We start from the raw sequence: 25,395 nt of genomic DNA on the forward strand, positions 1-25,395 counted from the left end.
GCATAGTTTTTGGTTTGTTTTTTGTTTTCTGGCAGGGAGTGGAGGGTGGGGGAGAAAGTGCAGTTATTGGGGACTGAGAAACATGTAGCCAAATGAGATTCTGGAACAGTGATCTACTGTAGGGGTGTTGAAAACCCAGTCTGTTTTTTCTCATTCTGAACTCTGGAAATGCCCAGGTGAGGACTGTGGTTTTGTCTTCTGGCCCACGGGGAGCAGGAAAACAGCCCAATGGGAATGGAGCTTTGGAGAGGTGCCTTGGGCAGGAGAGGGGGGGATGGAATAGCTAGTAGGAACCACAGCAGAGATCTGGGCAAGAGGTGGCCCTGAAGCCCCCTAAACATCTATTAAGGTAGGCAAACTCTCCCTGCTTTGTGACTGGTGAAGGACCTTTCATTTGATCTTTCCAAAGTCCTGGAACCAGTACAGTTTCTCCTCTTGCTTTTTCCTTTCCAGGAGGGATGACCCAGAGAAGTCAGCCCAGGCTTCTCCAGGTCCCAGGCCCCTCACATCAATCTGTGGCTTCCATCTCAACTGTGGCTCAGGAGAAGTTTGGATGTCATTAAGGCAACAGCCAGCCCACCTCCAGTCCTACCACCGGTCAACCCTCCAGTCAGGCCCAGCAGTGGTTCCTCACCACCTCCACCATAAAATCCACTCCTCAGGTCATTCAAGGCCCTTCTTGAGCAGCTGCCACCTGTGTTTATAGCCTCTTTCATTCCCCCAAGAGAATCAGACCTTCCATGTCCTTTAATGTTCTATCCAGACTTTGTCATGCTGTCCGGCCTTTGTCCAGGGGCAGCTTACCCACTGGGCACAGCGGGCATGGATGGAGCCTTAGGCCCACAATACTTGAGGGGTCCATGAAAATATTCTAACTTCTTTCAAAATCAGAAGGAGAAAAACAACTTCGAAGTAAAAGAAAACAGTTTAATATATAACATTAGTATCTTCATCTTTAACCACCACGGTTGTAAAATATATTCTTAAAAAAAATTTTTTCTTTTTCTTTTTTTGGAAGCAGCAGCCCCCTCATTTCGCCTTCCTGTCATTTCTGGATAGCTTTGTACTGAAGACTGAGCTCTGAGGCAACCCCTTCAAGGAAACAAAAGCCATGGAGGTTGTCCTTCTCTGACCTCTCAACCTTGTGCAGTTTTGTAGCTTGGAAAACACCATTGTAAACTTTCGATTTGTTGCGTTTCCCGTGCCCCGCCCCCACTGTTACCTGCCCGTCAGTGACACACACACGTTTTTCCCCCAAGAAGTTACCCGCTCCGCACCTGTGGCAGAGCTGCCAAGTAAGACGTTGACCTAACTTCGGAAGAAAACTGGCAGAGGCTCAGCTTGGGGCCCCGGGTCCCAAACTTGTAGTGACAGGCGCCGGGATCCACATCCCGTGGGAGGCGCGCGCGACCGTCTGACGGGGCGGGGGAGGCGTGGGGAGGCCGAGAGGCAGGGGGCGGGGCCTCAGGTCTCGCCGGCGGCAGCTCGGCGGCCAGCCCCACCCACCCCCGACCGGAAGGAGGAAGAGGCCTCTGCGCGGCTCCCTCCCTGCTTCACCAGGAACTCCGGCGTCCCTCCCCGGACGCACCCCCTTCCTCCTCCCCCGTTAGTTTTCTAACGAAAAAGTGCTGCTGAGAATTCCCAGAAGGTCCCGGATGTGAAGTCACCGGCGTGAGGTCACCGAGGCTGGTTCCAGGAATCTGAATATTGTGGGGGAGGAAGGAAAGCGCCGAAAACAGAGGAGCCAGGGGAGTGAGTGGAGCCGTGGGTGTTGTCGGCGGGGGCCGCCTGGCTCCGCTGAGTCCCGCGCTTGTCTCCAGCTGGGTCTTCTGACCCCAGGAGATGTTCCAAGCAAAGAGATGCTTCACTTCTCCCATAGTAAAGAAATGCCAACTGAAACCAGTATACTGAGCCAAAAAAAATCCACTGTTGGTGGGGGGAGGGGTGGAAGGATGGGAGAGAAGTGGAGAACAACCTGGCAATAGGATCAGAATTTTAAATGAAAATGTCCTTCGACCTAACAGTTGCGCGTACGGTAGCTCTGTCACCTACTGACTTACCTTGGAAATCGTACAGTATCACTTCTTCCAGTTTGCTCATGACAGGTCATTAAAACTGGCCCATATTAGAGGCAAGAGGTATTACATTCCTTCTTGTAATAAGTGTGAAAGAATTTGCAGTCATGTTTTTAAACCATCAGATGTTACTATTGTGGCCCTTGGTATACTTGTGTTTTCCAGTAAGTAAATCATCTCACGTCATATCTATCAACTCCACGTGCGAGGGCAGAGATTCACTGGATTCATTAAGATCCCGCCCCCTCCGCTCCTGAATGAACCTAGGGCCCTGGTTCACTGCAGATCTCCGTAGATGGTACAGAAATGAATTTCCTCTTGCAGGAGCTGGCCCTGGACATTGTGGTCCAGTTCCATCGGATGGCATCCCTGTTGGCCCTACAGAAATCACCATGAACACATGTGAGAATTGTGTGAGGGGGATATGAGTGGGGCATGGCGGGGTCTGCTACACAGACAAGCAACTTTGTTCCCATACATTTCATAAATGTGAGGTCAGTGATCATTTCCACAGAAATCTCATTATCTTTATAATCATCATCATGGTCTTGTAGGAGCATCTGTACCACTAGAAGTGAGTTGGTCAGTTCAGCTCAGTTCATAGTAAACAGAATGCTGTTGACTCTAGTTCAACTTGGTTAAAAGATTTTCCACACCTTTTACACGTGATTGTTTTCATGTGTTATATTTCCATTTTATTGTCACTATTATATGATAGTATATCACCAAATCATAAAAATGGATCAGTAGTTTAAAGGAGGTTCACTAAAGCATAAAAATAGTATAGAAAATAGCAACAAAAATACTGCAGTATAAATTATGACCACATATACCAGGGCAAATGAGTGTGTAGGATGGGATAATTTTATACAAACAGAAAAAAAAGAAAAAGTGTGACTCAGATATGGTAACAAATACCTGAAAATGGAATTTTGTTAGTTGGTAATCATCTCCTTTAGTCCCAGAGGCATCATCTCTTATGAAACTTTGTCAAATAGTGGCAGGAAGCCCACTGAGACTTTTTGCATCCTCTTCACATCAGATCCTGTAAGCTAGATAGAAAACCAATCAAGTCTCCGTAATATGGGTAAATGTCCAGTGTAGTCAGGATACATTTTGTCACTAAAGACAGAGAAAAGATCAAACCCAGAGAGGCATCATTAAAGTTGTCTACCTTACAGTGAAAATGAACACAATTCAAGCCATGACTTGTAAACTGAGTCGTAGGCTACTGAGGAAAAGCAGAGCAAGCTCCTGGCAAAATTACTTGATCAAACAACATTTTTGGATGTCACATAAAATCAATGGCACATAGTGTGAAAGAGCAATGGCTGTCCGGAGTGAGTGCTAGCAAACAATGGGCTTTATTGTTGAATACAAACCACTTGTGGCAAGCCTTGTTCATTGTTGATCCAGAAATTTATTCCATCCCTTCTTTCCTAATAACAGATTCCTGATTTTGATCCATGCACCAAGGTCTCCAATCTCAGGCAATTAATTACAAGTGGTCTAAATCAACCATGACCAGCCCATTTTCCACTCTCCCAATCTCCCTTGCTGTTACATGAGATCCGGTTCTAGTCAATGAAATATGATGACAAGTCTACTGAGGGTATTTCTATTAAAAGTTTTGGTTTTGTTTTTTCAGAAAATGGATAAACATGCTGGTATCCCCCGCCTCCCCCTTTCTTCCTAACTTAACCATGGTCATGATGCTTGGGCAGCTGCCTTGCAAATATGAAGCAACCAGCTTAAGGTAAAAGCTGAGAGAATTCTAGAGACACCAGTACTGACATTATGTCAGTGGCTACCACCTTCCAACCTTCCCATTACAGTACACAAGTAAATGGTAGTGGATTATTGATCATTGAAAGCATTCCTATTGGGTGCACTACTAATGTGTCAGGCTGGCCAGATATCTTCCAAAAACACAGGAGGGAAATGTACCTGCTGACTTTTTGTTCTATTTCTCACTGAATTCCTTTGCAAGATTAAATGACTAAGCTTCTGGCTTCCAGTTGGGTTCAGCCACGGTGAGGCCCAGCAGAGAAAGGAGAGGGAAGAGAAAGAGATCAAGGCATTTAGTCCTTTGGTTTCCTGCCTGTGAGTCTCTGTGGGTTGGATGTATCCTCTAGTGGGGGGCCACTGGTCTTCCCACGGCAGCCAGCCTACCCAGTTCTCTCCCTTATAGTAACCCCCTGGAGCCCACCTTCAGACTTACTGGTAGTAACAGCTCTGCTGCTGCTCATCCAGGTTACTGCACCATCCCTTGGGGTGCTCCTACACCCACATGCTTGTAAGTAGTCCCTTTGTAAATAAGCTTCCCTAAAATGATACTGTTTTGAGTGTGCCATTATCTCTTGGTACGCTAACTGATGAGATTTAAAAGAAAACACACACACAACTTGCATCTGAACACCAACCACACACGACTATATTCACAAAGACCAGCTGTCAGGCAACAATCTGGCTCCTGATCTCGATATGTGCAGAAACAAATAGCAAGAAGAGTCAATGCCCTCCATTCATGCCTCTCCAACTATGCCTTTTCAGAAGACTGCGGAGACATGGACAGAAAGTAAAAGACACTGTTGAACTAAGTATGCTGGCTGTTGAGGGTAAGATATTCACATGAGGTTTTGAAATAAGAGATGAGATACAGCATCCCTTTGTGGCGCCGATAGCTCTTTGCTGTAGGTGGCTGGTTCACTCAAGAAGCATCTCAGTGGCACATTCAGATTTTGATTATCCTGAACCTTTGGTTTCAGGGCGAGACTTATCACCATTTTTCATGTTGAGAATGTTAAGAATTTTGTTTTGTTTTTTGTTTGTTTCTGGGGATATCAAGAATTCGAAGACAGAACTATGGTGGCAAGCCTCAGCCCTTTGAGAATATGACTCTTTCCCTACATTTAAAGGTTTTCTTCTCTTGGCAGAGAAATAAATCAATATAAAGACAAGCAGTGGAAAAATTAAAAACAGACTATAAACCTTCAAATCATCAGACCAAAATACAAACACATGTGTGCTCACACACACACACACACACACACACACACACACACACACACATCAAAGAAAACAAAAAAAATACACATGTAAAACATAGAAAACAGAGGAAGCATTAAAATAGGAAACACAGCAGAAGATAAGATGACATAAGTAAGCATGATACATGTTATATCAAGAAATGTAAATAAGGATAAACCCATCCTTAAAAAGATTCTCTCATCAGATCATAAAACAGTGTTCTATAGTATGTGATATAGAAGAGATACATCTTTACCAAAGTAACTCAGAAAAGTTAAAATATAAACCAAGGTATACAAGAAAATACTGAGCTGAGACTACAGCATGACCATCATGCATATGTGCTCAGTTGCTCAGTCATGTCTGACTCTTTGCAACCCCATGGACTGCAACCTGCCTGACTCCTCTGTCCATGGGACTTCCCAGGCAAGAATACTGGAGTGGGTTGCCATTTCTTCCTCCAGAGGAACGGTTACCATCAGTCAAGGTCAGATTCAAAACAAAATTGCTAATTTAGAGAAAAGGAAGTTAAACATGAGAGACATTAAGAATCTAGTTTTTTGAAATCTCTAGGCACCAAATAGCACAGCTTCAAAATCAAGAATAGGATATGAGTTGAGAATAACAATATACATACAGCAAATGCAAACAAATTTGGATAAGACACAAGTACATTTTAATCGACTTCATCAGCTCATGACCTAGTAAGAAACAAAAGATAAAGAGAAATGTGAGGAATCTGAATAGTAACTAGTAATTAAATATGATAGAACACGAGGTACAAAAACCTCAAATAAAATACTAGCAAATATAAATTAACAATACCTTCAAAGAATCATCCATTGTATCCAAGTAAGTTCATTCTAGTAGTGCAGGTGGTTCAATATTAGGGAGTCTGTAATAAAATTGACCATATTAACAGACCAAAGAATGGGCTTGCCTGGTGGCTCATTGGTAAAGAATCCACCCGCCAATGCAGGAGACACAGGTTCAGACTCTAATCTGGAAAGATCTCACATGCTGCAGAGCAACAGACCCCATGCACCACAATGACGAGCTTGTGCACTAGAGCCCAGGGAGCCACAGCTACTGAAGCCTGAGTGCCCTAGAGCTGGTGCTCAGCTAAGGGAGAAGCCACCACAATGAGAAGCCCACATACCACAACTAGAGAGTAGCCCCACTTGCTGCAACTAGAGAAAAGCCTGTGTAGCAACAAAGACCCAGCATAGCCAAAAATAAATAAAATGATAACAATAATAAAAGCAACTGGCTATTAAGTGTTAACCACTATTATGAAAAAAAAAAATACATCAGAGGAAAACTGCATAACATCTCAATACATGCCAAAAAAGGCATTTGAAAAATGTCCCACATCAATTCCTGCTTAAAACAAACAAAACCTTGGGAATTCCCTGGTGGTTCAGTGGTTAGGACTCCACAATTTCACTGCTGCGCCTGGGTTCAATTCCTCAGGGAGGTAAGATCCCACAAGTCACATGATGTGGCCAAACAAAAAAATAAAACCATAACCGAAAAGCTAAATTACATATAGATGATATGACTGAAAAAGGTACTACTATTTTAGACTAGAGAATTCAGGATGATAGCAGTTTACAAAGGTTAATATATAAAACTCAGTAGCCTTTCTTTACATACATAAAAAAAATACAATTTACCAGAAAATATAGTAGAAATTATAGTTACAATGGCAATCAAGAAGATAAAATATTCAGAACAATATTTAAAAGACATATAAAGGCCTTTTATGACTATCTTGCAGGGAACATTCTATACTGAGCTTTTGAATAGCAAAACCCAATGTTATAAAAATGTCAGTGTTCAATTAATGTATCAATTCAATGTGATTCTAACTAAAATATAGGACTTTTTTTAGGGGCGAGCTTGTCCAGAAATGATATGAAACTCAAATGAGGAATTAAATAAGGAGCCTGGAAAGCCCTGAAAAAGAAATGTAATATGATGGGGCTACATCTATCACATGATAAAACATATTATGAAATTGTAATTTGTAAAGCAATTTGGTACCCAAAGATGAAATAGACAACCCAGTGGACCAGAGTAGAGAACCAGAAACTGATTCCAGAACATATGAGAATTCAATTTCTGTTTAAGGTGACATTTATATTAAAAGAAAAAGGTAGTAGGAAAATTTATCAATTGGGGGAAAAAAGAAAATGGAAACCCTATACAATTCCTTAAATCAAAATAAATTCCAAAAAGATAAAGGATTTATAAATTAAAAATAAGATCATAAGACTCTAGAGAAAAAAATAGGTGAATTTATCTGTAATATTATGATAGGAAATGCAATACACAAACACCAGGATGCCTAAAGTAAATATTTAAGAAATGCGACAACATAAAAATGTAAAACTTCCGTATGATAAAATATACTGTCAACCCAGGTAAAAAGCAAACCAGGATTAAGTGCCACATGTGTGACAGAAGGGCTTCTTTCCCTAATCCTCAAAGACATAAAACAACACCACAAGTAAAGAATATAAACCTGTGATTTAGAGGGAAACACAAATGGCTTATAAGAACCTCAATTTCACTCATAATTAGAGCAGTGCAATTAAAACAGTAAGATCTCTTCGTAGTTTCTCTCATCAGATTGGCAGAGATCAATAAGTTTGATAACACTCAGTGCCAGGGAGGGTGTTGGGAAACAGGCATGCTCAAATACTATTGGTTGAGAGTAAAATTGGTGCAACTTTGGGGAGGGCGATTTGGCAGCATCTGTCAAAATCCTTTGACCCAGAACTCAACTGCTCAGATTTTCAATCCACAGATCTAAATTAAAAAGTCTTCCTGTTTAAATAAGCAAGAATGTTGGAGAAATGTGCTTGAAGACAGTCCCCTTTCCTGGGTTTCACTTTCTACAACCTTAGCTCAGTGGGTCTCAATCTTTGATGTGCCTCAGAATCAATGGAGGGCTAATTAGAACATAGGTTGCTGGGTCCCGACTGCCCAAGTTTCTGATGCAGTGGGTCTGGGGAGGACCCAAGAATCTGCATTCTTAACAAGTTCTCAGATGATGCTGCTGGCTGCTGGCCTGGGAGTCACACCTTTAGCCAGTTACTCCAGAAGGTAATTCTGCCTGGTTCTTAACTTCACATAAATAAATGGCATCATAATTATTCTTCTTTGTACTTGCTTTCTTTTACTCGACATACTGTTTTTAAGATTCATCCCTATCATTATATGAGGCCATTGTTTGATTCATTGCTGTGTATTATTCCCTTGTATGAGAAATTGTAATTGTTTTCACTCACCTACTGGACATTTGTGTTGTTTCCAGTTTCAAGCTGTTATGGATAAAGCTGCTGTAACACTCTTGTGTCTTTCAGTGGACAGAAGTGCTTTTTTCTCTTGGGAATATATGGAGCAGTAGAATTACAAGATCATATAGTTTAGTCTTAGTAGGTATTGCCAAATTATTTTCCAAACTGATTGTATCAATTCACTGTCACACCAACGAGGTATGGCAAATCTGGTGAAATCTCAATCTTCCCACATGTGATACTTCAAAAAAATTGTTGTTTTTTTTTGAGCCACTAACACTTTCATGATATTATTAAAACTTAACAAAGCTGTTGATAGCTTATGGTGAATGATGTCAGATTCGTGGTCTACAAAGAAGAAGATTTAGCTTCAGGATCAGGGACAAAGCTTGATCACTCAGAGCTTTTGTGTGGCAGAAGTTTTATTACAGTGAAAAAGGACACAGAAAGCTTCTAACATAGACATCAGAAGGGGGACAGGGAATGCCCCCAAACATTATCCTTTTAATCTTCGTCTTTTCGATGGAAATGAATCAATTTTTTATTTTAAAAAATATTTATTTAAGATGAGGTTGTTTCTTATTTACCTAAAATTGGGTGGTCTGTGGATGCTGACTGTTTGAGAAACTCGTGGGACTCCCCTAAGTATTCAGAAATTCCCTGAGGGATGTGTGGGTGTGTTTCTGCCTATGCATGTGCCACAGTCACAAATGGATGCTGCTCCAGACCCCACCCTCCTTGCCTTGGAACAGACCCTTCATTTCCCTACCAACAGGAAGAACTTACTTGTGATCCCAGAGGAAGATGTTTCTCATCATCAGCAAACATCTGGGGAACATCTGGTGAGCCCATCCCAGGACAGGGAGATGCTTTTCTAGAGAAAACACATCACTTATTTGATTCGTTTTATTCTCCTATATTTTCCCATATTTTTTCCTTCTCTTCCTGCCTCCCAAATCCTATCAACCATTGGGCTCCCTGCTCTAAGCCCTGACTCCAGCCCTTGCCAACTCCCTGCCCTGGTCTCTGTTCTGTCTGGTTTCCCTCATACACAGCCCAGCAGATGCAACTGAGACAGCCAGAGACCCTCATTAACTCTAGGGCTCAACCCTGCCCAGTTCTCTGATCAGCAGGCAGCATCTTCTAGAAACTAACTCAAGGAATGTTGAAGGTGATGGCGTTCTCAGGTCTAATGCCCCCACTTTACAAACTGGAAGACTTGAGATAGAGACAGATAGACACACACAGAAAAGAACTCCTGGAAGAAATGATTCCTTGGGACCAGCAAGGTCTACAACCTAGCAGACTTAGGAGACAGTGCAGCTAAATATTTGAGGGGGGTGGGAGTGGGTGGGTAGCCACCTTGCCTAGTAGCCCTAAGGGCTGAGTCACCTCCAGCAAAGGACGCTCAGCTCTGTAGCTTATCAACTCCTTCCAGGGCTGTCTCAGCCACACCCAGAGCTTCAACTTACCAGGTGTCTTCCATCCCCACTTCCAGCCTTGACCTCTCCTTGAGCCCCAGCTCTTGATAGACATTTACCCCATAGACAATTTATTTAATACATTTTTTGTTCTTAAGGAGCACAAGCAGAAAGGCTAGTCAGATATGGTCCCTGCCCTCCCAGTGCTCACAGACAACTCACATGGAAATGCATAAAGAAGCCATATATCTAACTGGGTGCAAACCAGGCTGGAGATTAGCATCTTTGAAAGTTTAAATCAGGATGAGCAGGACACACCCCAAGAACTGACTACTGGCAATCAGGGCTGGAGTGCAGTTACCAAGGGCGTGGGTTGGGAGTGCAGGGGTAAGGGCAGAAGGAATTTAAGAAGGTATAGAACAGAACACCGCGTGTGTAAATTAAAGCTACTGTGCGGTTGTACCGATGTTACAAATAGACAGACCAACACACATTAAAGACATGAAAATGGAGGCGCAGGGAAGGGAGTGGGGGATGGGAGTTTGAAGAGAAAGAGGTGAGGCTGCAAAGGTGGGGCAAAGGCCTGCTTATTCCAGCTCTGTAGGCCCCGCGGAGTTAAGACTTCATCCAGAAGGCGCTGGGAAGTCACTGGAGGGTGGGCTCCAGCCATCCAGACGTTTCCCCCTCGCAAGCCCCCCAGGTAGGCACATTCAAGGCATCCAGGAAGAACGGGCCGCAGCTTCCCCCAAACTCCATTCTTTCTTGGCAAGGTAAAGGGCGGGCAGACCCCTCCTGACCCCCTCTACATTCACATCTGTGGCTACAGAGGCCCTACCATCACCTCTACCTCAGATGCCATGCAGGCAGGACAGGTCGCCCCCACCCCCCACCTGCAGTTAGGTAGAAAGGAATCCTGAGGGCCGGGCTAGTCCCAGACAGCATTCATCTAGGACAGTCAGAGAAGAACCCAGAATGCAGCGGGAGCGGACTGGGAGGGGGAGGGCCAGGCTCCCACAGAAGGCTCCCTGGAGGAGGCAGTGCGAGCTGAGAGACCTTAAAGGAGATGGGATTCTGGTAAGCAGCGAGGGCCGGAAGGCGTTCCAGGCGAGAACAACACCTGCAGCAAAGGTGCGAGGGGAGAGGCGCTCAGGGCACGCGTGGTGGGTAGGGTCTGACCACAGCGGTTGGCCTTCTGGCCCAGAACGCGCTGCCCGGGCATGCACACACTTTCCCCGGCGCACTAATACTGCGAGAGTTGGCCCCGAGTCAGGAAAGGCCTTGGCGGGAGCAGAGCAGGCAGTGGGCCATTTTAAGTGGCCAGGGTCTGGCTCAGAAGAAACCAGAGTTGTTTTTTTTTTTCCTTTTTTTCAAGAAAGGGATCAGGTAGCGGTGGGGATAGTGTAGGCTGGTTCCAGAAACCCCTAACTCAGGGCTTCTGCAGAGTCTCCGGCTCCTGAGCAGAGGTGAAGGTCAGGACCAAGGATGACCTTCTCCCCCACCCCATTATCTCTACTCATCTACCTCACCCACCTCTGGTTCTTCTCCAGATTATACTTTCCAGGCGGATCTGCGGGGAGCGGGGGTAGGGGGAGGTGGTAGGACGGAGGGTGAGGAAGGAACTTTTGACGGGATTACAGTAAACTGCCTCGGGCGAGGTTGGGGTCTGGGCGTGTAGGGGGCCTGGACTCTGGCACCGCCCGGCGGCCTGACAGACGCTACGCGCCGTTCTGGGCCTCAGTCTACCGATCTGTAAACGGGGGCCGCAGGGAAAGGTACGGACCTTCCCGATCCTGCTCCGCTGGCGGGAGCGTCGGGCGACTCTCGGAACCTTTGCGGGAGAGGGCCCGGAGGAGGGCAGCGGAGGGGGCTGGGGGCCGAAAGCGGCCGCGGCGCCGTCGCGGGGTCAGAGTCCGCAGGGAGGCCGGCGACCGCTGCGCCTGCTCGGGCTGGAGCGGGGAGGGGCGGGGCCTCCGGGCGGGGCGGGGCCTCCGGGCGGGGCGGGGCGGGGCGGCGGGCGGGAGGCCCGGCGTGCGTCAGCGCCGTGAGTCCCGGAGTTTTCCACTGACGAGGAGGGCGGAGCGGCGGGCGGGGTCGGGCTCAGCCAGTCTCCCGCCGCCGCCGCCGCTGCCGGACGCGCAGAGCGAGGGGCAGCTGGGCCGAGTGCTGTCCGCCGAGCGAGCTAGCGAGAAAGCGAGCGAGCGCGGGGTCGCGGCGCAGGGGGCGTTCCCGACCAGGACGTGGGTCGCGGCTTTGCCCTTGCCCAGCGTCCGGACCTCAGGTCAGCACCGGGGGCTCTGGGCCGGTGGGACGGGACTTTGGGGAGGGGGCGTCCCGCACGGAGGGCGCTGCTCCCCAGCCCCTGACGTTTCTTCCTCGCTACTTTGAGAGGGCACCGGGGCAGGGACAGCCCGGTCTCGGACGGCGCGCCGCGGCCGGAGTCCGGAGCCCGGAGCCCGGGAGACGACAGTCGGAGGTTTTCCGCTGCCCTCCCCCCGCCCCATCGCCGGGACCCCGGGAGGTCCCGGCGCCCCGACCGCCGGGCGGGTGGCGGCCGAGCCGGGGTTGCGCGCGGGTGGCGGGGTGGCGGCGGGCGCGCGTCTGCGGGTGAGTTCCCTTTTGACCCAGTTGCCTGAGAACTTTTCATAAGTTCCTCGCGTGGCCGGAGCAGGTGACATTTGTCGCCTTCCTCCTCGGGCTCCCCCCGGGGGCGGGTGCCAGGGCCGCGGCGAGTGCCCGGCGCCGGTCAGGGAGTTGGAGGGATGACCGAGGAGTGAGGCTCCGTGAGTCACGGACCCCGGCGGGGGGGAGGGGGAGGAGGAGGGATTGTGTCGTACGCTCACCTGTTTGTCAGTCACCGTCACACGCAGAGGCCACCGCTGTGAGTCACGGGCGCAGCTAGCCGCGGGCACCCTCTGGCACACGTAGGCTTCTCCCACGCAAGTCTCCCTCCCCAGCACCTACTTCCTCCCCGTCCTCAGTTTCCCCTCCCCGGGGGCCCTTCCACTGGCAGGACACTGTTGAGATGCCCACACCACGGCAGCCGTCACACACTTAGTCACTCCGGCTCCCCAGCGCAGTCACACACACAGCCCACACTCCTGACACAAGAGGGGTCCTTCCCTGGCTCCACTGTTCCACCCGACTCCTCCACTCAGATGTCTCACAGCCCTCTCGAGCAGAACTCATCACTTACCCCCCAAATCCTCAACATCACTGCCTTTTTTGGTCCCCACCTCCAGAAGTCACCAGGTTCCCTTCCCCTTTCTCCTAAGCCTCTGGCATGTCATCTCTCACCCACCTCCGGCAGCTCCGTCCAACCCGTCACACCCCCTCCTGTCCCACCCCCTCCCGGCCCGTGCTGAGCCATCTTTTTAAAATGCAAATCTGGTATTGTCACTCCCTACTTCAGCCCTTCAGTGGCTTCCTGTGCCCTTAGGCTAAAGCCTGCCTGTCAGCCCTGGCTCCCAAAGTCCCCTCCCAGGCAGCCCCTTCCCCACCCCCCCATCTCTCTGCCTCTTGCTCCTCAAGTCCCTCAGGGTTCCTGTGTCCCTCCCCCCCTCTGGAACTTTTACCCCATCGCACCCTTTTCTGCAAGAGACCTGTCTTCACTCCCAGCTGTACCCCTTCCCGCCCTCCATTCCAGCACTCAACAGGGTTCATAACTCATTATTCTATTCCCTATAAACTCAAAGCTTCCGGGGGGGCAGTATTGTCTGTGTCTTGCTCCCTGTATTCCCAGCGCGTGACACAGTGCTTGGCATGTCATAGGCACCCAATAAATATTTGTTGCAAGAAATGAATGAATGAATGGCAGTGAAGGGGGCCTTGCTTAGGGGGAGGAAGCAGTCTCTGTCAGGTGCAATTTCCCTTCTGCAGGAGCAGTTGCTTCATGTAGCCAGCAAACATTTGGCGCCTCCCCAGTGCCAAGCCCTGGAGGCCAAGGCTGAGGAACTGTCCCCTCCCCCTGGGGGAAGGCTTGGTAGGGGTGGGGATGTGCCAGGGCCTTCTGCTTGCCCCTTCTGAGCTGCTGTGGCTGTTCTTCTAGCTGATACCCATGGGGTCTGAGGTGCTTAAAGGTGTCCTCCCCTTCTCCCAGGAAGTAGTTCCTGGGGGCCTGGGGTCATGTGACCCCAGGTATTGGGGAGAGCTGGGTCTGGCCTGGCCAAGGCCTGGGGCTCTGAGGTTAAAAGACACATTCTTCAGATTCCTGACAAGAGGGTGGAGGCAGCTGAAGGTGCCCCTTTTCCAATACCAGCTCTGACCTGGGACTGGGGCATTGGGACTGCTGAGGTTGAAGAGGAGTTGGTGTGACCTTTCAGAGGCCTGGGGATTCCCGTGCCTTACACAGCCTTTGTTTGGTTGGTATCCAGGGTGAGGTGGCCTTCCCTCGGTTCACACAATGTGGCCTGAGTGTGTAGATAATTGCGGCAAGGAGTGGGGAGGCACCCCCCCCCCCCCATCCTGGACTGTCAGCTCCTCTGAGTGGTGACAGGCAGGGAGGGCCTGATTCTCAGGGCCCAGGCAGATCCCGGAAGAAGCCTGGTTCTCTTTGATTCAGGGCCTGTCTCCGGGGCTCCTCGGGGGTGTGGTATTTCTGTCTGGGCCCGCTCCTGGGAATTGCTTTTCCTTCCTCCAGGACCCTCGGAGGGAGCTGTGCTCACCCTGGGAACAGTGCCACGGTCGGTAGGGATCTTGATTCCTGGGTAGCTGTGGAGGGCCCCTCCCCCACCCTCTGACTCACTGTCTGACACTTTTCTTGGACTCTTCCACTATCTTTCATTCCTTTTCTGACTTGGCCTCTCCTTGTCTCTGGCTGAGTCTTTTGGTCTCATCTGCCTCTGCCTCTCTCAGCCTCTGGATTCCCAAGTGGGGCAGCCGAGCACAACATCCAGGGGCTCCTCCTCGCCACCCCGGGTCAGGGAGGACATGATTCCCCATTTCCAGGTCTGCAGATTTCCCTCGGCGCTCCTCACTAGGAGGTGCACCACGGCCATGGCTCCCCTGTGTCCCCGTCTGCCACCCTGGAGTTTACAACCCTCTCCCCTTAAACTCCCATTCTGTAGACATCCCTGAGACAGAGCCAGGGTGTCTGGCTTGAACGGGCTTCCCTAACACTCCTTCTACTTGTTTACTATTGGGGAACCTCCTGAGATGCCTGTGTTGGCACTTGAGCTTCCTTTTCCTGCCCTCGGAGCTACCCCCTCCTGGGTGCTATTCTTGCTCAAACCCTCAGGCACAGGTTGGGGGATGGGCAGGTCCGCCCTCATCCCTGCCCTCATCCCTGCCCCAACCAGCTGTGATCCCAACTGTGACCCGAGCAGGAGGAGGGCACACTACCAGTGGCCCCCAGAAACCTCATGAGCCTAAATCGTCCCTCTGTGTATGCCTGACCTGCAGCGCCAGCCTGCCTATCTCCGATGGTCCTCAGGAGCCTTCTCTGTGCCAGACTCTATTCCAGGCACAGGCACAGTGCCGGCCAGCAGAGAGGCCTTCAGCCCGGCACGAGGGAGATGAGCAGTGAGGTGGTCACGGGAAGGAGCCATGAGGGCTGTGATGGGGGAATCCCGTGGCTCACGGAGGCCCAGAGAGGCATGCAGTGGGGAGGAGGAACGGTGTCAGGGAGGCCCTCTGGGAGATGACTTCTTAAGGGGAGTGAGGCTGGGTTCCAACTTGTGCGAAGGCCAGGAGTGAGAAGGTCATGCCTGTTGGGGCAACTGCAAGTTCAGCTGGAGTATAAAGTGAGGAGGGTGGGAAGAGTCTTGCATGATGAGTCTGGGGGCTAGGCATGCTTCAGCCTCTTCAAACTGTGGACTTGATCCTAAGGGACGCCCCTTAGGGAATGATTCTCTGCATGGAGATGGTGGGCAGACACTTGGTTTAATAAGATCATTCTAGCTCCAGGGTAAAGAGTGACTGCGAGGAGAGAGCGGGAGACGTGGACAGTGTCAGTGGGACAGAGATGTAAGGGTAATAGACTTTCAGAATGGAAGGTGACGTGTGTAAAATGCACAAAGCAGATGGATCTTAAGTGTGCAGTGAGATGTTTTAGACACCCATGGAACCGCCACCCAGACAACACAGAACATTTCCAGACACTACTACCCCCACCCGCCCCTGGGAAAATTCCCTCATGGCTGTCTCCAGTACATGCCCTTTTCCACCCCCTGGGTAATCACGATTCTGACTTGCATCATCACTGATTGGGTTTGCCTTTTCTTCAACTTCATTCACATGTAATCTTGTGTCTGGCTTCTGTCACTCACCATGCTATCAGTGAGAACCATCTGTGTCGTGTGTATCCAGGAGCTCGTTCTTTTTTTTTTTTTTCCCCCCCTCGGTGTAGAATGACACATTCAGCAAGCATTTACCACTGTTCTAAGAACCTGACATGGATTGATTCACGTAAACCTCCCAACCCTATTCGGTTGTGTGACAAATTGAAAACCCAGAGAAGTTAAGGAACTTGCCCAACATCACCCAGCCAACTGATAGCCACGCCAGGGTTCAGGTGTGAGCAGTGTGGTTCTGGAGCCAAGGTTCTCTTCACACTGCTGGGCAGCCTCTGTGATCCCTGCCATGTCGGTGCCTGGCCTTGTGTGGATCGAATGAGCTCATGTGTACTTCCAGGACTGGGTGACTGGATGTGGATGGAGGGCGGCAGGAAGGAGCTGGGGATGACTGCAGGTTTCTGGCTTGAGTGACTGGGTGGGTGGCAGTGCTGTTACTAAGATAGGGAACACAGGAAGAGGAACAGATGGCATGGGGAGGTGGGGAACAGAGACAAGGGGTTCGATATGGGGCCTGCAGAATTTTATGTTTCTAAGGGATGGCCAGGCAGAGACCAAGTGAGCGTTTGGTTTGAGGGAGTCTTCGGCTTAGGTGTGTGACTAGGAAGGCATTCAGCACCCTATAGGCAGCATCTGGAGTTGGGGAAGAGATGGGATCTCACAGTGGGATTGTGGTAAGGACAAGATCCTTGGGCATGGTTTGTCGTGTGTGTTTCTGTGTCTGGGTGCCTCTGGGCTCTGCGCGTGCACGAGCGTGTGTGTGTGTGTGTGTGTGTGTGTGTGTGTGTGCATGCATCTACCTCTGGGCCATGAGTTCCCCCATCTCCTGGGAGACTCTTCAGGTCAGCTGAGAGCTGGGTTGTTTTTGTTTGTGGTTTGACCCTGGGAGAGGTGGGGGGTGCCAAGCCTGAGAAACTATCTGCTGAGAAGCCCCCGGAAACACCTGTGCGTCCTCTTCCCCTGGGCTCAGCATTGTTGGAGGGTTGGCAAGTCTCGGAGCTTCTCTTGCTGCTCTGGTGCCCGTGGGGAGAAGCTGTCCCTGGGATGAATTTTACCCAGTAAGTTGGTTGACAGCACACTGCCTAAGTCTGGGATCCAGGGACTTCGTGGGAGGCTAGGCCAAGGGGTGTTTCGAAAGGACACCTGAGCAGGGGAGATTGCCAGCCTCTGGTTGGCTTTTCCTGTTCACTCTCATTTCCTGTGATGGCAGTGGGGGAGGGGCTCCCCAGCTCTGGGGCCTCCGCACCGTTTCCCCTTCCTCCTGGTGACCTCCTGGGGCCCGGCCCTGAGAGCTCAGCTAGCTGGGCTCAGCCCTAAGGACCGAGTCCTTTGGGGATTCTCCGAACAGTGGAAGAGGCTGTTAGGAGGAGGAACCCCAAGTCCCCTTCCCTCGGGTGAGGCCAGCCAGGCTGTGAGAACCTCTGGTTGCTCTACTGAGGAGGGCTGGGACCCTTAAAGGGGAGACATAGCAAGCGGTGTGTCCCGGGCGCTCTAGGTCACCCGACCGCAGACAGGAGGAGCGTGGAACCTCAGCGTGGCCGGTCAGTGGCACTCCAAGAGGGTTTTTGTTTTTTAAGGGGAGAGCATACTTTCCCTTGAAAGTTAATTCAAACAAGGTTAGAAATTGGAGCGGAAGGCAAGATGAAGGTGAATTTTGAAGATCAAACAGGAGATATTAAAGAGCCCTGAAGCCCAGGTGGCTCTGGTCCCACAGTCAGGCCTGGAGGCAGGGGACTTCTCCTGTGGGCGGGGGTTTCTAAGGGAAAGTCTGAGCAGCTCCATCATGGGAAAGTTGTGTGTTGGAAATCAGGGGTGGTGTCCAAGCCAGCCCGTTCCCTGGAGTGCCCTGGTCGGCCTGGCCCTGAGCGAGGGCCTGTCACCAGTGTGTGCAGGGCGGCGTGTCTGTGGGTGTGCTGGGAGGGAGGAGGAGGAAGCAGCCACTGTACGAGGGCCGTGCAGGCTGTCGGCATGCACCCGGCCGCACACACACAAAGGCGCACAGATGCAGCCGTGTGAATCACCCAGCCAGTGAGTCAGCCCCCGGGATTCCTGCAGGGGAATGAGCGAGGCCAGGCTGAGGTCTGTCGGCCCATCTGTTGGTCTGGTGTGTGCGTGTGTGTAGGTGGGTTACAGTAGGTAATGAAGGGGGAAACTTTGGGGCAGAGGTGGTGCAAGTCTGCAAGCGCCAGGGTGAGGGTTTGAACCTCAGGGCTCCATCCAGCGCAAAGCACCCTCCAGGAGTCCTGGCCCCGGCAGGTAGAGCTCCTTGGGGGAGGGCCTGAGCATCCTTGGCTGGGGGGGTGGTGGGAGAGGCGATGACCAGGGCTGGGTGCCCACCTCCTGCCCTCAGGCCTGCCACCCAGAGCTCTCCCGTTCTCATTCCAGGCAGGCTGTGCCCGGGCCCCAGAGCACCCTCGCCACCATGACCGGGCTGCTGAAGCGGAAGTTTGACCAGCTGGATGAGGACTCGTCCTCCCTCTGCTCGTCCTCCTCCTTGTCCTCCTCGGGCCAGCGCTCTCCCTCCTGCTCCCCCAGCTCCTCGGGCTCCCCGGCCTGGGACTCGGATGAGGAGAGCCCCTGGGATCAGCTGCCCTTGCCTGACCATGACTTCTGTGGCCCCCGAAGTTTCACTCGTGAGTCTCTCTGCCCTGGGAACCCCATCGCACCCCTCTTTCCTTCCTCCAGATGAAACTGGGGGGCCCTGATGAAGTCCCCCCGCCCCCCGCCGGCTTCAGCTTCCCGGCTTTGCTCCCCAGCTCGTCCACTTCCTGTCCTGCAGAGGTCACTTGGGAATGCCGGCTCCAGCTGCACTCACCTTTGACCTTGGGACTCTCCAGCTTGGAGTCATCGTGTTCAGGGCAGGGCTCCTCGGTGGCCCCGGGGCCTTCCCGCCCAGCTCTGCCCCTCAGTTCCAGTTTCGTTTCTCCCAGCTGGCTCCCTGTCCTCTACCAGCTGCCCTGCCCAAGTCCCACACCCCATCATGCTTCTGTGCTGTGGGGCCTGTCAGGCCGGTCCTTCACCCAGCAAAATGCTGTTTGACTTTGCTTGAATGCAGTGAAAAGGTTTTTTTCCCCCAGTTAGTTTTTTAAGTTTACATGATTCTGATTTCAAACTTGACAAAGAGGCCCTAGAGTGTTTCTCCACCTTATTTTTCATTATTGCACCCTCTCAACACCGAGGAGCACATGGAGACATTTTTTTCTCTGAACATCCCCACCATGATGTCTTAATACCACAGACTATTTATGGACTATATGCAGAGCTGTACATTATACATGAAAAAGTATAATTTTTAGCAGATACAATCTAACAGTACATTAACTGACTAAACTACTATGGGTTTACTGTAGAAGTACAAGGATGGTTTAATACTGTAAAATCTAATCATATAAATTTACCAGATGACTATGTCAGAGGAGGAAAAATATGAGAGCTGCTGTTTGATAACATGTAATATTCCTTCTGGCAAAAGGAGAAGAAGACAGCAGAGGATGAGATGGTTAGATAGCATCACTGACTCAGTGGACATGAATTTGAGCAAACTCCAGGAGACAGTGAGGGACAGGGAAGCTTGGCGTATTGCAGTCCGTGGAATTGCAAAGAACTGGACACGGCTTAGTGACTGAACAGCAGCTACAACAACAATATTCCTTCTAGATAAGACCCTTAGTGTGATAAGAATAAGTAAATATCATACCCTAAATGATAAAAAATACATGTTTCAAAACCTGGTATTAGGATTGATGAGGAAACACTGGGACTGTTTCCAGTCCCAGTCAGGAACAAGCTGGGGGCACTGTCTGTCACCACTGTTTGTTAACATCATTCAGGAAGTGCTGGCCAATTCAGTTAGCAAAGAAAATGAGAATTAAATACACTTAATTAGAACAGGCAAAACTGCCATGATTTGCAGGTAGTCGACTACATGACAAATTCAAGAATAGGTATATAGAAAACCTATTAGGAGGGAATTCTCTCAGGTAGCTGGGTACAAAATTAATATTGATATTAATATATTAAGTCTAAACATACAGCATCGCCAAGGTTTGATTATTTTATGGTAACTTCTTATGGTCCAAACTAATAAAATCAGTAGTATACAAGTATATGTATTGAATATGCCAATACATAGGTTAGTAATTGACCTACTTAATAACTTATAAAGGGTAGTAGACCTTCCTAAGCTTGTTGCAAAATGCAGAAGTGATAAGGGAAAAGCTCAATATACTTTTGATTTCATAAACCTTAGAAATTATTTTGTAAAACCCCACAAGCAAAAATAAAGAACTAAAGTATTTGTACAGATAGGTTAGACTGGTGATTAACATCTAATATATATACAAAGCTCTTAGAAATCAATACTTTTAAGAACTATAGAAGGACTTACATGGTGGTCCAGTGGTAAAAATAGCTTCCACTGCAGGGGCACACGTTCAGTTCCTGGTCTGAAACTAAGATCCTACATGCCTTGCAGCACAGCAACCCCCACACCCCCCAAAAAAAGAATTTTAGAAAACGATGAAGGGGACCTGTAAGTGGCTTCTAACGGTGGGAAAGATGTTTAATCTTAACACATGCTCTCGTTTGGACCAGTAAGTAACAATGAGCCAGTGTCGACACGGGGTGATGTTGGACTTTTACCAGCGCCAGTGTCAGCCAGGCTGGCTCCTAAACTCAGATCCGTTTCTCTTCTGGGTGGGGTGGGAGGGTTGTGAGCAGAGATGGTTCAGCATCACTTCCCAGGGGTCAGGCCCTGCTTCACGGAGAACTAACGCCTGCCCCTCCCCTGCCTGTCTTCCAGCCCTGTCCATTCTGAAGCGGGCTCCCCGGAAGCGCCGAGGCCGAGTGGCCTTCGATGGCATCACCGTCTTCTACTTCCCGCGGTGCCAGGGCTTCACCAGCGTGCCCAGCCGTGGCGGCTGCACCCTGGGTATGGCCTCCCGCCACAGTGCCTGCCGCCGCTTCTCCCTGGCCGAGTTTACCCAGGAGCAAGCCCGGGCACGGCAAGAGAAGCTGCGCCTACGCTTGAAGGAGGAGAAGCTGGAGGCGCTGAGATGGAAGGTGGGGAGACCCTCTCCATGGCCCTCGCCCTCGGGCTGCGCTCAGGTCCTAGCCTTGGGGGGAATAAGGGTCATGGTGCTTGCCACCTTGCTGCTTGTGTATTTGGGAGGCCCATGGGGCTGACTGGTTTGATGAGAGCCTACTGCTGAATTTTCTGTAGGCAGATGGGCATAGAAGGGCTCCTATTGCAGGGCCAGGGGGCATGGTACCTAAGTCTGCCTGACCTTACTGGGGAGGGGGAGTAGATGGGACATAGGGGTGTCAGTGTATCTGTCTGTCTCAGGGAAGGGGTTTGTCCATGAAGTGGGGAATGATGCAAATAGGAAACCGCTTTCTGAGTGCCCTGAGGGTGTGTTCTTGGCTGTCCCATTCACTATGGCATCCACAATGCTCAGCCCAGGGTAAACACTCGGGGGCATTTATTAAGTGACCGATGCTGTGGGGGTTAAGACCGTGATCCATGTCAGCCTCTCACATCCCTCCTCATTTCCCTGGACACAGCTTTCGGAGACTGGGGTGCCCAAGACGGAGGCTGGCCTGCCGCTTACCGTGGATGCTATCGATGATGCCTCTGTGGAGGAGGACTTGGCAGTGGCCATGGCAGGCGGCCGGTTGGAGGAAATGACCTTCCTCCAGCCCTTCCCAGCCCGGAAGCGACGGGCTCTGCTGCGGGCCTCAGGTGTGCGGAGGATCGATCGCGAGGAGAAGCGAGAGCTGCAGGCCCTGCGCCAGTCCCGGGAGGACTGCGGCTGTCACTGTGACAGGGTCTGTGATCCTGAGACCTGCAGCTGCAGCCTGGCAGGCATCAAGTGCCAGGTACTGGGGCTCGGCGGGACTGGGAAGGCAAGCCTGGGTCAGGGACTTCTCCGGGCTCCACCGGATCCTCACTGGCACCTTGTTTTCTTTACAGATGGATCACACGGCGTTCCCCTGTGGTTGCTGCAGGGAGGGTTGTGAGAATCCGAAGGGCCGTGTGGAATTTAATCAGGCTCGAGTTCAGACCCATTTCATTCACACGCTCACCCGCCTGCAGCTGGAGCAGGGGGCCGAGAGCCTTGGGGAGCTGGAGGCCCCCGCCCAGGGTGGCGCTCCCAGCCCCAGCGAGCAGGTCCTGGCCTCTGCGTTCCCCCTAGCCAAGCCCCCCGTGAGCAGCGAACTGGGAGACAACAGCTGCAGCAGCGACATGACTGATTCGTCCACAGCCTCAGGCACCAGCGAGGCCCCGGATGGCCCTGCCCACCTGACCCTGCCCAGCCCTGGCTTCCAGCCTGGCATGGATGATGATGGCCTGGCTCGTATCCTGAGCTTCAGTGACTCTGAACTAGGTGGACAGGAGGAAGAGGAGGAGGATGGGGGTGTGGGCGGCCTGGACAATCTCAGCTGCTTCCACCCAGCTGACATCTTTGGTACTGGTGACCTCACTGGCCTGGCCAGCTGGACCCACAGCTATTCCAGTTCCAGCCTCACGTCAGGCATCCTGGATGAAAACGCCAACCTGGATGCCAGCTGCTTCCTCAATAGCGGCCTTGAAGGCTTGGGCGAGGGCAGCCTCCCTGGCCCCTTGGTGCCAGCCAGCACAGACGCCGGCCAGAGCAGCTCAGCGGACCTCAGCTTGTCCTCCTGCGACTCCTTTGAGCTGCTCCAGGCCCTGCCAGACTACAGTCTGGGGCCCCACTACACCTCCCGGAAGGTGTCTGACAGCCTGGACCACCTCGAGGCGCCCCACTTCACCTTGCCTGCCTTCTCTCCCCCTGCGGACGCCAGCGCTTGCTTCCTGGAGTCCATCATGGGCTTGACTGAGCCCGCTGCCGAGGCCCTGGCTCCCTTTGTGGATGGCCAGTTGTTTGAGGACACCACCCCGGCATCGCTGGTGGAGCCTGTGCCTGTGTGAGGGTCAGGGTGCCTTTTCCCGGCCCCAAGAACCCTGTTGCTGCTTTGTTGTAATTTGGGGGCTCCCCAAGGTCTGTCTATATGTAATGGTGGGCACTCCTACTAATTTTCATTCGACACTCTGGATTGATTTATTTATTTTTGTAACTTTCTATGCTGAAGGGGGGGTGGGGGGCACTTCCCTTTTCAGTTGCCCGGTCCCCCTATGCCCACACCTTCTCTTCCACATCCGTGGCGCATGCCAGGAGTGGGAAGACATGTGGCTTCCCTGGAGCTTTGCAGACTTTTTCCACCTTGTTTGATGTTCCTAAGCCCACACGAGGCTGAAATCAGCCACCTCTTAGGGTTTCTTCTGCCACCCTGAGACTCATGGGTGACTGGATCCTCTGGACTGTGAAGACTGTAATTTATTTCCCATAATTTATTTGGAGACTAGGTGGCTGGCGAGCAGTGCTGGGGTCGGGGGTGGGGCACAGGCCCCTCCCCGCCTCATCCCCCAAGTCCGTCTGCCTGATAGTCCTGCAGCCTTGCCTTTGCTGGGGCTCTGGTGTAGACCAGGTGTGGGTTTGAGCCCTCTGTCTAACGTGGCAGCGGCCCTGCTCTGGATGGCTGAGCAAGTAGGGGCAGGGGCCGGGGCTGGGCTGGGCTGACCAACCGTGACCAAAACCCTCTTCTGCTCCACACATCCCCCTCTCCTTCCTGTCCTCTGCCCCATCTCTCCCCCTCCTCCCCGCCAAAGGCCGCAGCTTTTATTCCAAGGCCGTAAATGTAGGAGGGGGAAGCAGGAGGCCCAGAGAGGGTAAGGGGCTGCCACAGGGCCCACAGTAGGCCCTGGACCACTCAGGGCTTTCTGGGCACTGCACTCCAGCCTGGTCCACCTGCCTGCACCCAAAGGCCAGTTGGCCAGGGGCGAGGGGGGCTCGTTATGGCTTTCAGGCCCTTTGTTTGCTGATGTTGGATTTTGCATCATAATTTCTGTATTGTCCCCAAGTATTAGAACTATAATTTATTCATTTTTCTCTGTGTCTGTGCCAAGAAACCCAGGCTCTGGGCCTGCCCTCCTGCCTAGGAGGCCCTGCCAGCCTGCGAGCTTGTGGGAACACCTTGTACCTAAGCTTATAGGTACCAATAAAGAGGCTCTATTTTTAACAGCATGGTCTGCCTTTGTGGAGCTGGGAGCACAGGTACACCTCAGGAGGTGGTGAGGTGGGAGAGGGAAGGGGAGACAGACGCTGCAGGGCAGTATGGACACTGAGGCTGCATCAGGGATAGACATGGGGGACACACAGGACCTCTTTGCAGGCCAGCCAGTCAACTCAGGGGCGGGAAGCCAGCCAGAAGAGGCTGGCCAGGCAGATGAAGCCATCTGACGGGTCACCTGGGTGGTGGTGGGGAGCAGCAGCTGAGCAGTCTTTTGGGACCGGGCTGTCTGCTTGGGACAGACACGCACCCACACCAGGCTGTGGCCAGGCCCTGAGGGTGAAGTCATCCCTTCTAGGTGAGGGCGGGCAGTGGCATGTGGCTGGCGCAGGCCTTGTGTGGGACTGAGTGGCAGAGGTCCCCAGGGACTTGAGCACCGGAAGCTGCAAAACATCCATCTGCACCAGCCAGACCTGTCTGACTTGTCCCTGGAAGCCCGGGCCAAAGGCCAGATGAGCAGGCTGCACCCTGCCCCAAGGAGCCCCAGTCTGGGGGCTGGAGGAGCAAGGCTGACCTCAGCTCTAGGAATAATGACTTACACAAGTGCTGGACAGAGGAGCCTGGCGTGCTGCAGTCCATGGGGCCACAAAGAGGTGGACACGACTTAGCAACTGAACAACATATAAGTGCTAGGAGGGGGCACCAAAGAGACCTGACTTGGGTTTCCTTTTCCTTGCTCTCATCCTCTGCCTCTGGCCTGTGCTGGGCTCCCCTTATTTCCTCTCTATGGCTTACAGGTCAAGAGTATGCACCCAGAGTGCCAGGGTTTGAAACCCTGCTGTTACACTAACTAGTGAGGTGACTTATGCAAATTACTTCCTGTCTGTGTGCCTGGATGTCCCCCATACTGTCTAATGTTACTCACCTCACAAGCGTGTTCAGTTCATACATAAACTGGCGCTCACAGGAGCGCCTGGAACAGGCAGGTCTCTGGTGTGTATCTGTGACTTCCCATTCTGCCTCCCACAGTCTGCCTTCCCATAGTCTGCCTCTATTTCTGTAGGTTTTATCCTCTTCTGCCAGTTCTGTGACCCTCTAGGTATGTGTCTCTTGCCTCGGGACGTGTGGACATGGTCACACAGTCATATCGTCAGTGCCCGTTAGGGAACTCATGGTTTGGAGTCTG

The 25,395-nt window shown here is 51.4% G+C and overlaps 1 protein-coding gene and 1 long non-coding RNA gene across 7 annotated transcripts; one reads left to right on the top strand and one right to left on the bottom strand.

Annotated features, from left to right (window-relative positions):
• Nucleotides 1-2,762: 2,762 nt before the first annotated feature.
• LOC122424503 lies at nt 2,763-11,790 on the bottom strand. 2 transcript variants are annotated; one of them, XR_006264452.1, is made up of 5 exons: nt 11,612-11,790; nt 9,197-9,284; nt 5,931-6,000; nt 4,023-5,806; nt 2,763-3,197 (listed from the first exon to the last, which is right to left on the bottom strand). It is a non-coding gene; the product is annotated as an uncharacterized LOC122424503 (long non-coding RNA). The 2 variants fall into 2 exon arrangements; XR_006264451.1 differs by having other exon boundaries at nt 2,763-5,806.
• Nucleotides 10,827-24,221, top strand: CSRNP1 (cysteine and serine rich nuclear protein 1). Of its 5 annotated transcripts, none has more exons than XM_043442336.1 (5): nt 10,827-10,959; nt 18,504-18,751; nt 20,920-21,179; nt 21,681-21,995; nt 22,090-24,221. In XM_043442336.1, the coding sequence occupies exons 2-5, from the start codon at nt 18,541-18,543 to the stop codon at nt 23,068-23,070; spliced, it is 1,767 nt and encodes a 588-aa protein (XP_043298271.1). In that variant the 5' UTR covers nt 10,827-10,959; nt 18,504-18,540; the 3' UTR covers nt 23,071-24,221. The 5 variants fall into 5 exon arrangements, with proteins under 5 accessions (XP_043298271.1, XP_043298268.1, XP_043298270.1 ...); XM_043442333.1 differs by having other exon boundaries at nt 10,833-10,905; XM_043442335.1 differs by lacking the exon at nt 10,827-10,959 and adding an exon at nt 11,910-12,109 and having other exon boundaries at nt 18,508-18,751.
• Nucleotides 24,222-25,395: the final 1,174 nt, after the last annotated feature.

The sequence above is a fragment of the Cervus canadensis genome, chromosome 22 (assembly GCF_019320065.1).
Source record: "Cervus canadensis isolate Bull #8, Minnesota chromosome 22, ASM1932006v1, whole genome shotgun sequence".
Lineage (NCBI taxonomy): Eukaryota > Metazoa > Chordata > Mammalia > Artiodactyla > Cervidae > Cervus > Cervus canadensis.